This window comes from Daphnia magna, linkage group LG8 (assembly GCF_020631705.1).
Source record: "Daphnia magna isolate NIES linkage group LG8, ASM2063170v1.1, whole genome shotgun sequence".
In the NCBI taxonomy this organism is placed as follows: Eukaryota; Metazoa; Arthropoda; class Branchiopoda; order Diplostraca; family Daphniidae; genus Daphnia; species Daphnia magna.
Window position 1 is genome coordinate 6,564,402 of NC_059189.1, and position 16,733 is coordinate 6,581,134.

General features: G+C 40.1%; 1 protein-coding gene, 1 long non-coding RNA gene and 1 pseudogene across 2 annotated transcripts; 1 reads left to right on the forward strand and 2 right to left on the reverse strand.

Annotated features, from left to right (window-relative positions):
• Positions 1–139: 139 nt before the first annotated feature.
• Positions 140–1,976, reverse strand: LOC116923620 (damage-control phosphatase ARMT1). The gene is made up of 6 exons (XM_032930092.2): positions 1,768–1,976; positions 1,593–1,701; positions 1,278–1,519; positions 1,054–1,213; positions 467–992; positions 140–391 (listed from the first exon to the last, which is right to left on the reverse strand). The coding sequence occupies exons 1-6, from the start codon at positions 1,824–1,826 to the stop codon at positions 168–170; spliced, it is 1,320 nt and encodes a 439-aa protein (XP_032785983.1). The 5' UTR covers positions 1,827–1,976; the 3' UTR covers positions 140–167.
• A 153-nt stretch (positions 1,977–2,129) lies between these two features.
• Positions 2,130–2,780, forward strand: LOC123475622. Its single transcript, XR_006650997.1, has 2 exons — positions 2,130–2,252; positions 2,475–2,780. It is a non-coding gene; the product is annotated as an uncharacterized LOC123475622 (long non-coding RNA).
• Positions 2,781–12,487: 9,707 nt separating this feature from the next.
• LOC123475358 lies at positions 12,488–14,152 on the reverse strand (annotated as a pseudogene).
• Positions 14,153–16,733: the final 2,581 nt, after the last annotated feature.

The following is a 16,733-nucleotide window of genomic DNA, read 5'->3' on the forward strand; positions in this document are numbered from 1 at the left end:
CTCTAGACAGAAATCATGCGAATATACTGGAAAAAGCAAATATTCGACCATCATCTTTAGATGGGCATTCTAAACTGTGGGCAATTACAATTTGATTTCTAGGTTTTTTGCGGGAAAAGATTTTTTAGTTAATACAATGTTGTAAAGAACAAGTTTTATTCATAACATTATTTAATAAATTGTATTAAACCATAGTCTCCTTTAGTCATCCAATCTTTGTCCAATAATTCCAATTCGCTCACCTTAGTTGATGGTATATCACAAATGATTTCTGCTTTTATAGTCCTTAATGCAACAAGCGGTGCCGGCTTGAAGCCCTGCAAAAACTTCTCGAAAGTGGTGGTGGACGGCCAGTCGATATCCGCACCTAGCTTTCTATAGTTCAGATCACCTAATTGAAGGGAGTGGGAGAAATAAGACTAGGTTGTCCCATCAGAAAATTACAAATTATCATTTTCTTTTTTACCTTTAAAGATAAGAAGCTGACTCTGACTTAGTTTATTGTAAAGGTCGGGGTCTTCCTTATTCATAACATGATACGGCAGCGGCAACGTGAAGTAGCCCTCCTCTACCACCTGAAATTGTTGTGAGTCCAAGTAACCAAGGCATTTACTTGCAAAACATTGCATTTCTGGGACATCTTTCTCCATGTAATGAAGTGCCCATTGCAGATCGTCAAAAGTTGTGTCAGAGACAAACCAAGGAATTTTTTTCACGTAGAAAATAACACGATCGAAGAGCTGGTGAGATATGCAGTATACTGCAAGGCAAAGATCAGCCACCATTTCCAATCCAGAGTTGTCCATTATAATGCCGAGCTCTTTGTTCCGAAAATCTTTTTGAACTTGTTCCACATAAAGCCAAAGTTCATTGGCATTATTAACTAGAATATGTGAACTGAGTTGTTCAACGTCATCTAAAAATGAGCCTGGCTTTGTCTCTGCATTTCCGCCCGACAGAGATAAGTCGTTGCGATTCGCCCACAGACTTATCTAACACGGAAATTAATGTATAAATACAAGGCTTCTAACACAGCCAGGTTTAAGAAATAACCTCTAGTAGTTTCATGAAGTTGGCTTGCAAGTGTGAAGCACTGGTAATTGTTTGGCTTAAATCATTTGTGTAGGCAACAAGCTGACTGAGGACATATTTTTGGGAAATTATTAATTCTTCTTTCATGTGACTAAAGGGATCAAGTCTCTTCAGGTGGATGCTAAGGTAGGAAAAAAAAACCATTGGTTTCAAAAGTTTTTCATCACAAACTCAACTGAATATACCTGTTTTCAAAAATGCAATAGATAGCCCTGTACATGTAACACTCCACCAGCAGCCAGGGTGAGCTAAACCACTGTGGTGAACTACTGTCTTTCGCTTCAATTAATTCATTATTCCATTTTGCACCATCTCTAAGATGAGAGGAAGATATTTCTAGTGGACGTAAGGTTTTGTTTGTTTGCATTTCACTTCTGAGCTGAGATAGTTTTCCAATTATCAATTTCAGGTCTTCTATTGATCCTGCCTAGGATTATGTGGACAGTAATTATAAATCTTCACTAATATTTGGGTGACATAACAGACTACTGTGGTAGTACCTCTGCAGTAGAACTTTCCAGAATTTCGTGTTTATTGCGGCAAAGAAAATCTATCACTTTAGTGAGAATCACTGGCATTCTATCTTTGACTGTTCTGTAGGCAAAAGAGCTGAGAAAAATAAGCATTAGACCAGGAAAAGTATGATTGGGATAAATAAGTTTTCTTTCAACCTACCCCGGCACCCCAGCAGATAAGTAGGGATATGGGGAGCAGCTTCCAAACGTTGAAGTCATAATTATTAGTTATTATTAAACAAGAGTCGTATCGAGATAACACAGGACACAGCCCCCAATGAGCATTTAGAGTTTTAGACACGATAAAATAGTAGGGTACACGATCGCCTGTCCCTAAAACCAGCGGGTGTTTACAGCATGGTTCCAAAATTCCCCGCTAGTTTCACTAGTCTAGCAGGCCGATCTGGGGATAGGGACTTTTGGGCTAGTTGCCCAAAGGACTCCAGGTTTTCCGACACTTGGACTTCTGGCACTCGACACTTGGACGACCGGTTCGCGACAGGAGGACATCTGTCTAGCGACGTTAGGACTACTGGTTCCCGACGTTTGGGCGCGACAATCAATGTTGCTGAACCCAGCAAGTCCTTTACGAGATTACGACCAGTGAACTCCCGGGCCAGCGACGTTTGGACTCTTTTTCTTTCGGTAAGTATTTTAAATTCGATTGGTCTTCATATTTCATTGTAATTATTGTCTAGCTTATATTTATCTTATATTTATAGCTTGGATTTATCGGCTAGATTATAGATTCTCTTATTACTGTAATGTAAAAAAATTGAATACAATTACGTGAGTTTAGAGCAACTTGCAATAATTGTGTCATTGTTTTATCTACTTTTTGGACATGTCCTTTAACGAAAACCAAAGTGTTGTTTACGAATTAGTCGAGAATTTTGTGAAATCGCAAGAATGTCTGGCCAGCGAAGGCCTGGAGTTCGTGGACGGCAAGCAGTTGTTTAAGGGGCTTCCTTGCCTGTGTTATTTTTTAAGTCTTGTGTTATTTTTTAAGTTATTATTTTTTTTTCCTTATGTCCTGCCGAAGTGTAACCAAGCGCTGTTTAAATTTACGTTTGATCGTGATTGCCATATGTAAATCTACCCAGAAAAATTGTACAACCGTGAACGAAGAATTTTGTATTTATGTTGTTTAATACATTAACATTTGAACTACAATCTGTTTGTGTTCTGAAGTCTGACTGGAACAAACACGGTTACCCATGTTCGTTCCATTTCAGAATGCAAGAAGGGAAAGAAGTCTGACTGGAACAAACATGGTTACCCATGTTCGTTCCATTTCAGAGTACAATATTTACATAATTGTAATTAAACTTTTCTTCTATAATAAAAATAAATAAGTTATCCAGCCGATAAATGTAAGCACAAATATCTATACAATAATCATAGTCAATTAAAAATACCTATGTTCTTAACGATCCTTCAGCTGCAACAAATAAGCAAATCCGTGCGTCACTGGATTGGGAGTCCTTTTGTCGCTGGATGAGGAGTTCCTATGTCGTAAAGAACACTCGAAAAAAAAGAAAACAAAAACAAAAAGATTCCAAACGTCTATTACCCGGGAGTTCGAACGTCGATTGCCTGGGAGTCCACTCGTCGTTTAACTGGAAGTCTTTTCGTCGCTGAGTACTGGTCGAGTATTCTGCTAATTGGGTTCAGCAACATTTTGTTGTGTGTCCAAATGTCGGGAACCACTAGTCCTAATGTCGATGGGCAGATGTCCTGGCGTCGTGTGCCAGATGTCCAAGTGTCGGAAACCTGCAACCAAAAGTCGTTTACCCTGGAGTCCTTTTGGTAACTCGCCCAAAAGAGTGCATGCCCCTGGAGTCCTTTTGGTAACTCGCCCAAAAGAGTGCATGCCGGGGGGCTTACAGACCCCGTAAAAAAGTCATCGTCTCTGAGAGAATTCCCCGCCATATGTCTGCAGTAACCATAGGTTTGATGACTCTGCTATCACCCGTGTAGCAGATCGGCCTGCTAGACTAGGCATGCACTCTTTTGGGCGAGTTACCAAAAGGAATCCACGAATGAAAGCTGTTATACAGGCCAAAGGAGGTCATACAAAGTACTGATTCAACCCTTTCATCATTGTTTGATTATTTTGTGTGTCAACTTGGATGCATGAGAAATAAAATTTTTCTTTTGTTTTAGTAAAAAAGTTTCCTTTTAATTTTCCCGGGTATTAAAGAGCTGTGCAAGGATGGTAAAGCGAGGGAAAAAAATTTGAAACATGGAACGTAACGTGCGCGCGGAACAAAGGTTCAAAGGGTGGTACTGGGAGTATGCCAGAGGGGGGAACACCGGGCCGATTCGCTTAAATTAGACCTGCGTCGACAAAAATTAATTCAGGGAATTTAAATTATAAGTTAGTACCAGGGAATTTCTAGCATCTACAGAGGAATGAGATCCGCATCGATGCTAACAAACGGCATGTAAATTGTTCAAGCCGTTCTTATACAATTACAGAAATAAAAGCATCCATTTCCCCATAAGCTAGCATGCAAATGACACCATGTTCAAAGATAGCTGGGTTTTACTTTGACGTAAAATCCAGCAATCACAAAAACTTTTCAATCACGCAACTAAATAAAACATTTTCTTAGCTATAATTTCATATTAGTTTAAAAGATATAGCTTAAATGTTAGACCACAATACGCGGGTCTGAATCATGCGCGTTTTACACGGGCGCTTATGGTAAAACGCGCAAGCGTTTAAAGTGAATGATGACTACTGTAGGTATTCGTAATATTGGATTTATCGGCTAAATAACTTTTTCATTTTTATTATAGAAGAAAATTTGAATAACAATTATGTGAAAATTGTATATGTGTATTGTAATTATGTGTTTGAAACTTCTTTCCCTTGTATTCTGAAATGGAACGAACATGGGTAACCATGTTTGTTTCAGTCAGACTTATTTCCCTTCTTGTATTCTGAAATGGAACGAACATGGGTAACCATGTTTGTTCAATTCAGACTTACAGTAGGTGCCAAAAGTATCCGAACACTTCGAGTTTTCGGACCATTTTAGCATGGGTTCAAATGACGGAGGGCGCTTAGCGCGATTGCGAAAAAAAGGGATAAAAAACCCGTCTAAGTGCATGAAAATAATTTTGTGACCTAATAATAAACTAAGGTATCTAAAGAATTTTTTTTTAATTTTTTTTTACTTGTAGCCGCTAGCCGGCATATCAGTGCACAATTATCCGAACGCGGGGTTTTCCGCCGTGCTTCCTTATGGCACTACGTGTCTTCTTTATTATTTTTTAAAATATACTAAATATAAGACTATCAAAGACTAACTAGGCTTACTATGTGTACAAATACGTAATCTACTTATTCCGGCCATTTGTTATACTTAAACTTAAATCCATTTTTGGTAATTAATTTTTCCGTGGCCGGCTATGTGTCATTTTCTGATTTTTTTTCGTCAGAAAAATAGTTATACATGCTGCAACTAGGGGCGCGCGGGTATGCGCTCCTTTGTGGGATTTCGCGCATTCAAGAAAAAGCGGAAAGCAAAATTAAATGATAAAACAATTGCGAAATGATATAAAATGTTTAATCAGATGTGTACATTTACATAAACGGCGTCGTCAGTAGCGAGTATGGCCACCTTTTGCATCAATTACGGCCTGGCAACGTCTAGGCATACTAAATATATATTTTTTAAATACATCATTTGTTATACCATGCCATGCATTTTCAAGACTCTTGAAAACATTTGCGGCCGACGTTCTGGGATTTTTTTGCAGCATACGGTCCAAATGATCCCAGATTTGCTCTATTGGGTTTAGATCGGGGCTCTGGGGCGGCCATATCATTCGTTTTAAGATGCCTTTAAGTATTAATTTTTTATACCCTGGTATTTTTCTAAATATTAAACCTTAAGAAAAAACATACCTTTCGATTCCTTACGCTCAATATACCCCCTACACATCTTTGATGAATGCTTAGGATCGTTGTCCTCCTGATACACGAAACCCTCCCCCAATAGTGATAAGCCACCAGGAATAGTCTGGCGGACAAGGATATTATGATAAACTTTTTTATAATTTTTTCCATAATTCCTTCAATTCTTTTCAGGCTTGTTACGCCATTTGCAGAAATGCCGCCCCAGACCATCACTGACCCGCCACCGTGTTTTACGGTGGGAATGATACAATATTTTCGGTACCTTTCGCCGGGCATGCGGTGGACAAAACCCCGGCGGTTATTACCGAATAAACAAAATTTGCTTTCGTCAGTAAATAATACCTAAGAAAAACAAATTGTAATAATATCTTGGTAGTTAGATAATATAACGAAAATACCTTTGACCATTGCGCACTAGTCCATTTAACATGTTCCTTCGCAAAAGCTAACAGTTGTTTTACTTACAGTAATTTTTCGAGTAATATTAAATTCCTGGGCTATTACACCTGCTGTTTTTCGCCTATCCCTTTTCGAAATATTGCGAATATACAGTTTATCACGGTCGCTCAGTTTACTTTTCCGCCCACGACCTGGTCGATTGGTATTACTTCCCGTTTCATTAAAGCGATCAATAGTATTTTCAACTGTACTCACTCCACAATTAACTAATAAAGCTATCGCCCTAAACGATGTTCCACTTTTACGCAACCTTCCAATTTCTTCTCTCTGATGCACACTTAATTCCCTTCGCTTAGGCATTTTAGGTTACGCGAACACAAAAGTTAGTGCCAGACTGACCTTTTTCCATGATTTAAAAAAACCTTTTTTGTTTTTCTACTTGAAAATCATGCAAATTTCGGTTGCATTTGTCTCCAAATGCGCGAAATCTGACAAACAATGACGCATACCCGCGTGCCCCTAGTTGCAGTATGTATAAATATTTTTCTGGCGGTAAAAAATCAGAAAATGACACATAGCCGGCCACGGAAAAATTAATTACCAAAAATGGATTTAAGTTTAAGTATAACAAATGGCCGGAATAAGTAGATTACGTATTTGTACACATAATAAGCCTAGTTAGTCTTTGATAGTCTTATATTTGGTATATTAAAAAAAAAATAAAGAAGACACGTAGTGCCATAAGGAAGCAAGGCGGAAAACCCCGCGTTCGGATAATTGTGCACTGATATGCCGGCTAGCGGCTACAAGTCAAAAAAATTAAAAAAAAAATTCTTTAGATACCTTAGTTTATTATTAGGTCACAAAATTATTTTCATGCACTTAGACGGGTTTTTTATCCCTTTTTTTCGCAATCGCGCTAAGCGCCCTCCGTCATTTGAACCCATGGTCCGAAAACTCGAAGTGTTCGGATACTTTTGGCACCTACTGTATAGTAACTCTGGCCACAGGTCCACAGTGGCACAGCCAGTCAGCCACATTACTAAGGTTTTGCTAGACCTGAAAACATAAATAATTTTTTGTTGTATGTAAGATAAGTGTAGGTGATGTGTTATAGACTTGGCAATAACTGAAAATGTGCAAAAAAAAATTTAACAAAAATGGCCTGGCTTTGTACCTCATGTTTTTGTATAAGATAAAATGAATGTAAACAAAATGGTTTGTAGCTCATTGTTTTTTAAATATCTAACATAAAATACTAAATTCTTCCGTCTCGGCTCGGCAATTATTCTGGGTTCGTTCAGAGGATTGAAATCACGATCAAACGTGGATTTCAATAATACTAGGTTAGATTTGGGCAGCACAAAAGTTTAAAAACAATAACTTCAAAGAAAAAATAGTTTTTATATTATTTCAAAACAAAAAATAGTCCAAAGGTCGCTGCCACAGAAGTCCATTTGTCGCTTGCCCGGGAGTTCACTTGTCGTAAAGTATAGGACTTGCTGGGTTCAGCAACATTTCATTGTCGCGCCCAAACGTCGGGAACCAATAGTCCAAACGTCGCTAGACAGATGTCCTCATGTCGCGAACCGCTCGTCCAAGTGTCGAGGGACAAAAGTCCAAGTGTCCGAAAACCTGGAGTCCTTTTGGCAACTAGCCCAAATTTCGCTATCCCAGCCCCCCCCCCCCCTCCAGCAAACTCTATTCCGCCTCCTCACTTCCGCCATCTAATTATCCATCTAGTGAGTAAACTTTGAATTTATTTTTACAATCATTAATTTTGTAAAATGGCTTCTCGTGCCTTGTTGGAAACCAAATGACAATGGAAAGTGCCCAATATTTAAATAAGAACTGCATATTTCCAAATTGTTTATTACCTAGTGCAGGAAATAAGATATCGCTTTTCTCTGTTCCCCCAAATAGTTTTATTAGATGGAAAGAGTTAATACCGAATGCAAAATTCAGTAGTAAATCTAGGATTTGTAGTTAGCATTTCGAAGAATGTGACGTTAAAAAGGGGGAATATCTTCTCAGTGACTTTTACCCTTATTCCAGATGGAGATTGAATGCTGGTGCTTAACCAAAGCACTTTCTTGGTAATTATAAAACATCATAACATTTAATAATAACTAAATAATTTCCCTACTGGTTTTCTAGAGTTGCCGTCTCTTAAGACCATAAAAAAGGCAAGTTCTTTCCAACATTTCAAATGGTTGTCCCTTTTTCAATATCTGTAAGGCATCAGCAAGACATGCCATTACCTGTGTGCGAACCTAAACGCATAAAAAGAAAGGAAAAGAATGGTGTTACAAGAACATCAGCGTCAAAAGGTAGTTCTTCACAATCAAAGGCACCTCTTTCCGTATCAACCAATGAAAATTTCACAGCTGTATCATTGTCTGTAAATGATATTTCATCTCATAACATTTCATCTCATATTTATGGCAGTACTGCCACACCAGAAAGTGTAATTAGTTTACTTTCACCAGACGGTAACTACTTTTAATTAAACTAAACTCACCAATATCATAATGAACTCTTTCATATCAGTAGTGAATGTGGAAGAGCATCACATCACTACACCTGTAGAGAAACTCCCCTCCCCCTGCTTGCTCAACTTGCCTTCTGAAGGACAACTGAGCATTTTGATTGATTCTGCAATGTTTTGTGATAAGGATTTGCCAAATGTCGAAATCTGTTCAGAAACAACAAAAAATCAAAGAAGTTTGCTTGTGTAACGAAACGCCAAGCGAAGCCCCTTCTTGCCCCTTTTTTTTTTGCTTAATTAAACTAAGACCTTAATTCTTAAACTCTCCTTAACTTAATACCGCACTAGTTGACCTAGTTATTAGACTTTCTAGAAAATATAACAAGCGGAGAGAACAAGTCTCGGCACGCCCGTTATAAATAGAAACTTTTATGATTTGTCCAAAGCCGCCCAAAACGGCCTTAACCTGCCGTAGCTAAAAATAGATATATTTTTGTCTGTTGGGAATTGCCCGAAACGGCCCGAAACTGCCCGGCCTATTTTTAACAATCGTCCAAATTCGCCCGATACCGCTCGAATTTGTCCGCCTATACCTCTTCGTGACGTCCAAAATCGCCCGATACCGCCCGATTTCGTCCGCCTATACCTTAACATTGATCCGTATGTCCCCGACGGGATGATAACTAACATATAAATAGCCACCGCAAACTCCCAAAAGTCAGTCAGATCTATTCTGCCTGTTCCGTGTGCCAACTTAGGCCTCTGCCGCTCTCCCGCCGAGCCCGCTACCGTAACTCTTGCAAGCCGCAGAATAAGTAACCTTTAAGTAATCACTAAGTAGCTGATTGACTATTACTTTATTACGTCTATGCCTTGAAGTTAGTACCCATTGGTAACCTTAAAGTGTCATGAGTCTTCTTCCCTCAATTTACGAGCTTGTTTAATTATTCTACGGCGACCTGTTGCAAATCGGTTTATAATACACGGCTTTTTATTTATTGTGTGCGTGTTGTTCTATGCTTGCTAAGTATACAAGACATTGTGAGTAAAGACGCCGCATTGAATTAAACTTTTCCGTATTGGAGAAAACATGACAACGTCGTGTACTCCTTTACATCTGGTGGCAGCGGTTTTCGAACTCACTTACAGTGTCGTTGTGTACTGGTGTTTAGCCTAAGACAAGACGTACCTTTTTTTTTTTTTCAACAGCCAACTAAGACTGAAAATATGTCTATCGAGTCAATGGAAATATTACCAATATCAGCTAATACTGCTGAACATGACTCCTTGTTGTCCGAAAGGAAAACGAGCTTTCAAAAAAGGCCAACTCATTTTACTATGAACACTGTATCCTTGACCCAAGTGGATAGACCTAAGACTCTTTTATCTGACACGCAGTCAACCCTAACTAGAATAACCAAAGCGTCGTTTCTAAAAAGAATTGCTATTTTTTTTACGTCTAGAAAATCTACCAAACAAATTAAGTTACAAACAAGTAGCAACGTTTCTTTTCATAAATTCGAACCCTTAACGGAAGGACAAAGCGCCGTCAATCTTTTTCCCCAAAGTAGCATTGCTTCCGAATTAAGTAGCTTAAACGTAAAATCGAAAATTGACCAAGTAACAATTCAGTGCAATGATAAGCCGAATGGAGATGTCATTAACAACGGAAACCTGTCTATCACATCCCACGATATTCTAACAGACAACAAAATAAAAAATTTAGATATTGCAAACAGGCAGATTGGCAAAACCACAAGAGAAAGTGTAATTTCAAAGAATCCCAGTTATTCCTCTTTAGCGTCAGATTCGTTTTCCGATGTTGTCGACCAGACCATAGAATGTTTTCCGATTCTACAATCGACTAATAATACTCTTCAATCCTACAGTTTCTATCACACCCCAAATTCTGTCTCTGAGACAACCGAGTATACTATGCACGAAACAAAACAATTTACAAATTTGAACAATAAAATAGACAGATTAATAGACCTCATGGAAAATCTAGACAGCTTGATACAGTTTAACCTCTGGCAAGAAAACGGGGCGGTTCTCCCACCAAAGGGAAGGCACAATTATGCGTCGAACCAATCAAAACAAATCAATTTTCCAAAGCCCTCCTCCTCAAAAACTTTCACTAGACAAAAACAAGCCTACGGCTACCGACAGATACACGTAAAGCCTTTCAGAAAGACTAACCGAAACAACTCAGGTCAAGATAGTTTTAGACAAAACAATAGGTTTATGCAGTCTGCCATAGGGTGTGCAAATTGCGGCCTTGCAAACCACAACATCGAGATGTGTTTTCAATATTCAAGAAAAAATAAAGTACGGGAAAAACCGCCTTCTTGTTATTTTTGTCAACAAGAAGGACATAAAGCAAATTCGTGCCGAGGTAGAGACACTCTGATTAGGTCTAACGTATCTACCCCTTTACTAAACCAGAAAAACAAGTAGTACCAGCTGTAAAATAGGGTTAGTTTGAACAAAACAAAATTAATAATAATAATAAAAAAAAAAAATGGATCCCACGAAAGTTAAATCAGTCGCAAAATAAAAAAAAAAAATATTTATTTAAATAATCAAAATAATAATAATACAGCATCAAATTCACAAATAGCTCAAAGAACTCTATGGAAAACTAAGGTATACTTCAATCAAAGCATCATTTGATCCTGGTGACAAGAAAATCCGTTACACAAAAATATTTGTAACGCAAACAAAAAGTGTCGAAACATCAATAAGATGGCTTTGAGTCCGACACAGAAATTATATGAGGGACACGATAAGAAAATATTACTTTGAACAATTTCTCTTGCCATTTCTTACTTCGCTGCGGGCTGCGAAACGACGGCTAATACAGTCATTATCACAGTTAAAAGGGTATTTAATATCTCAAAGAACTGTCAGGTAGTATATACCACAATCTGGAAGCAGGGTGATAGTTTAGTCACCGGCTCTCATTTTCTATTGTTTTCGGTATGGATTTACTGGAAGGCGTGGAAGTTATGCGATACTGCCGCAGCCAGAAAACTCTACCCATAGATATCTTTAATAAAAGCGCGTCGGAACATTAATGAAAATTGCTCTGAGTCCAACGTAGATTTTTCTAAGTCTAGAACTTCTTAAGTGTAGAGGCCACAATAAAGGAGCAGGGTGATAAATTAGGCACTAGTGTAAAGGAGTACACGACGTTGTCATGTTGTCTCCAATACGGAAAAGTTTAATTTAATGCGGCGTCTTTACTCACAATGTCTTGTATACTTAGCAAGCATAAAACAACACGCACGCAATAAATAAAAAGCCGTGTATTATAAACCGATTTGCAACAGGTCGCCGTAGAATAATTAAACAAGCTCGTAAATTGAGGGAAGAAGACTCATGACACTTTAAGGTTACCAATGGGTACTAACTTCAAGGCATAGACGTAATAAAGTAATAGTCAATCAGTTTCTTAGTGATTACTTAAAGGGTACTTATTCTGCGGCTTGCAAGAGTTACGGTAGCGGGCTCGGTGGGATAGCGGCAGAGGCCTAAGTTGGCACACGGAACAGGCAGAGTAGATCTGACTGACTTTTGGGAGTTTGCGGTGGCTTTTTATATGTTAGTCATCATCCCGTGGGGGACATACGGGACAATGTTAAGGTATAGGCGGACAAAATCGGGCGGTATCGGGCGAATTTGGACGTCACGAAGAGGTATAGGCGGACAAATTCAAGCGGTATCGGGCGAATTTGGACGATTGTTAAAAATAGGCCGGGCAGTTTCGGGCCGTTTCGGGCAATTCCCAACAGACAAAAATATATCTATTTTTAGCTACGGCAGGTTAAGGCCGATTTGGGCGGCTTTGGACAAATCATAAAAGTTTCTATTTATAACGGGCGTGCCGAGACTTGTTCTCTCCGCTTGTTATATTTTCTAGAAAGTCTAATAACTAGGTCAACTAGTGGGGTATTAAGTTAAGGGGAGTTTAAGAAATAAGGTCTTAGTTTAATTAAGCAAAAAAATAAAAGGGCAAGAAGGGGCTTCGCTTGGCGTTTCGTTACATCGCTCCCCGTCATACTAGATTGCGTCCCGCAATCCAAAAGAAAATTCAGGGACCTGTGGGTCGGCTGCTTCTCGGCTGGTAAACCGCCGTAGGGGAGGACGTGGGGGCTTACAGCAACATTTCCATATCAAACCACAAAATCCGAGGGCGTAACAAACACGAGCGATCAGTAGGAAAATAGCGATGAGCAGGATGATGAATGAGTAGACTTTAAAATTCTCGAACCAATTGGTAATGGTTCCGAGACCTGCTTTCTCGGCTGCGGATACGACGATAGCCGATGTCCCTGTAATTTGATTGGGGACAGTCAGGGAATGTTCGTTCATGGAGGCTGTGATATCGGCCATTATATCCATTGGGCTAATGAGGGCTTCTGTATAAGCGGGGTTGGTTTGATGTTGATATTCGAAGAAGTTGACGTCTTGATATCGGAAAGCGTCAGCCAAATCACGCTGTGGGATGACGACGGATGCTTCGACCGGTTGCCACGTGTTATTGCGATAGGCGTGAGGTTTGTCGTTAAAATTCACGATACCTCCAGCCCAGTAGCATGGCGTAAAAGCAGTGAGTTCCCAACCGGACCGGCCAATGGTGAAATTGTTGAACCGCGGTTGAGGTCCACAAGTGGTTGTATCCATCGTGAAATTTACTGTTGTAGGGGTGCATTGTAGGGCTGAGACGATGTTTCCGGTGGCGATCAGTTTGATGCATTGCCGAAGACCCAGCTGTGCGGCTGCCAGCCATCCATTGTATTGGGCAGTTGACACGGCTTGTGCGTGCTTAGCACGTCGTTGGTCACACTGCATGCTCTGGATGACGCGGATAAGTTCATTTTCGTGACGGATGGCGGCGTCCTCCAAATACTGGATTCTTGCGTTTTGTCGGATGTTGATATCTAAAGGGTCATTTCTTTTTGTCACAATATCCTTGATGATGGATGGTACGGTAACTGCGGAAGGTCCCAATGGGTATTTAATGATGAACAAATGGTTGTCTCCGATCACGGTCCAACTGTCTATTTTTTTGTCGCATTTCACGGTTTGGCAGCGTGACGTCAACCGTACGTGAAAGTCCAACTGTTTGGAGTCGTCTTGGAGGATCCAAGTCCCGTTCGTTGAAGATTCGTACCAGAATCCCACGCCTTTCTCTAATTGTCGGATTACGATATCAGTTGGTTTTCCGTAGGTGTCGATCCAAAATAATGTTAGATGGTTATGGGATAGAGATCCATGAGATACGTTGGTTTTTCCTAGTGGCGTGTTTATCATGTCTCCTTCGTCAATTCGGGAAAGGACGACTTCTTCTTACATACAGTTGACTGTAACCACAGTGGTGGTTCTTAGCCAATAACCGAAGTTCTCCGGTTCTTGGTTAAATATCCATTTGTTTTCTGATTTCATCATTGGGCTCTCGTTGCATCGCCTCGATTGTCTCATGATATCACACTCTACCGCCGTCGTTTCCATGGCGATGCGTTCCGGAACGGTAATAACTTGTCCTACGAAATTGATCGTGATATGCTTAATTGATTTCCATCTACCACAGATGTATCCCGGGAAGTTAAAAGCTGCCTTTTTGTCGGTCATGACTCGATAGTCGACTTTCGTATTCGAATTGCGTGTGGCAGGTTCGCAGGAGCCATCGGAAAATTGGAGGAGTCCGACTCCGCTTGGTTTGTTGCAGTCACATGTCGTGGTCTGGAATGCATTGGTTGAGGAGAGCAGTAGGAGTAGCGTGACGAGGGTCGGCATTATCTAAGGTAATCATAAAAACACCTTGATTTACTACCGTATTTCCAGGCCGTAAATGTTTTTTTTTTTTTTTTGCTTTTTTTGTTTTGTTTTTGTTTTTGTTTTTTGTTTGTTTGTTTGTTTGTTTTGTTTTTTGTTTTTTGTTTTTTTTTAATACTTATAGGGTTTTGGGGGGGGTTGGACATATATGTGGAGAGCAATGGCATATGGCCGTATATTAATATTATTATCTATCTGTATCTAAAACATCCTATCTTATATGGGGTAATAAGCATTAGGGGTCGATGGTCGGATAAGGGGAGCTACAGGGGGAAACATGGCGTTGTCGCAGGGGGCAATGGGGGAAAGTAAGATGAAGATGGAGGGAGAAGTGAGAGATGGCGAAATGGACTGCCGCAACGTACGTTTGCATACGCTGTTTGTATCCGGCTTTATTCCCGACATCCTAAATTGTGGGGGGGAGGGAGGTGGTTGTGGTGGGAGTTCGTTTATTGAGGGGTTTACACGAAAAAAAAGCGATTCACTATTGCAGGAGCGTGCAGAGGGGTAAGGAGTGGGGTTGGGCGGCTAATAGTATCGGATGGCTGAAAATGTAGCCTATTGAATCGTATAGCTGTTGGAGCCTTATCCGTTTTTATCGCAAGCATCCTATGGTATGAAGGGGTGGGGAACAGTCTACGTGACAGTCGTGTCACGGAGGGTTATTATGGAAATATGGCAGGTTGATTTTTCGTTTACCGTAGGAGTGGGAAAAAGGAATGCAAGGGGAGTGCTATATGGCTATATGAATAAAAGGGGTGAAAATATCATAGAGGGCGCACCATATGGTTGCCTGGGGCGTTTCCCCGAGATATATGTACGGCAAAAATTTTACGGGGTGGAAGTTGGGTAAAGGCAGAATGAGCAAGGGTGATATAGAGCAAGGAGATGGGGAAAAACGGTAGACGAGCTTAGAGTTAGCGTATCAACTATAATTTTATTGCTAGTTTCATCCGCGTTTATCGGGCGCATCCTATATGATGGCCGATACGGACTCTCGGGAGTTTATGCAGCATTAACAGTGTCTCCCGAAAAACAACCCAGTTATTATTATTTATTTATTAAGTATTTATATTTATTTATTTATTATTATTATTCTTATTATTATTTTTATTTATTTTTTTTTTGTTGTGTTTTGTTTTTTATTTTATTATTATTTTTTTTTCTTGTGTTTTTTGTTTTGTTTGTTTTGTTTAGTTTTTTTTTGTTTGTTTTATTTGTGTTTTTTTTTGTATTTTTTTGTTGTTGTTTTTTTGTTGTTTTTTTGTCTTTGTTTTTGTTTTGTTTGTTTTTTTGTTTTTTTTTTTGTATTCAATTGACAAAGTTTTTTATTTATTTATTTATTTTTTTATTGAAAAAGCGAGAAAAACATTTTTTTGTTGTTGTGTTACATAGTTATAACACATACATAGTGTATAAAACAAAAGCTAGCACTAAGGAAAGTAACATAAAGAAGAGCTCCCTGTGGTTTATGCCTGGACGTGTTGGGGCCATGAATAGTCCCGGTGATGGAGTTGCTCTCGGCAGCTGTAGGTCCATCGTGGACATCCGGCTGTAGGAGGCCGGTGGCCACGCTGCTGGGGGGAGGCCGAATGGTGTCCATCTCCGCTCGCTATCTCCACCCGGTTGGGTGAGCCGCCCCACGTAGCGGTCTAGGGCGAAGATGTTCTCCCAGTTGGGAGTTCCATCCGGATGGCTGGTTATGCTCGGAAGAGCGTTCCGGTTCACGAAGTACTCATCCAGAGCATCATCGGAAACGTAATGCCCCAACTCCGCGGAAAGGGAGCGGGTTTCTGGGAGGCTGACGGTGTCGTCGTCCTCCGTGATGGTATCGTCCAGCTCAACGGTGTCGTTGAGCGACGTTTCCATCCTCCAGATGTCCTCGATGAGACTCCAGTCCTCATCCGAGATGATTTGGGGAGTAGACATGTTTGCTGTAAGTTTGTTGGGGAAGGAATGGATGCTTGACGTTCGTTTTCGAGGTCCTTAAATACTCATTTCTCCGCCATTCGTCAGCGTGTTGTAGAGTTAGTGAACTTTCGTTGGAGGATCTTGACCTAGGCTGTTCGGTTGTAAACGGCTAATTGTCCCACGAGTGTCGTCCAATGTGCAGCACTGAACTTTTATGTCCTCTCTTGACCTCGATTTGTTTATTTATTAGGTTTTTGAATTTCGGCGATGAGACGCGTCTTTGGTCTAATTGTCGACCTGGCGCGTAGCCGTGGAAGATTTTTACTTGAAACACATGTTTCAGTGGGAGTGTCACACATGTGTTCGGGAACCATGTCGTCCACTGTTTGCAAGGTTACACTCGGAGGTGTTGAAGTCGCGTCACTTTGAGATTCACTACTTTCCCCTTCCGTGTCTTCCATAATATTGTTTTGTTCCGTCACGTCGTGCTCGTAATCATTTTCACTTTCCTGTTGTTTTTCTGTATTAGTCTGGGTGGCGATGTGTTTCCGGAATCGGT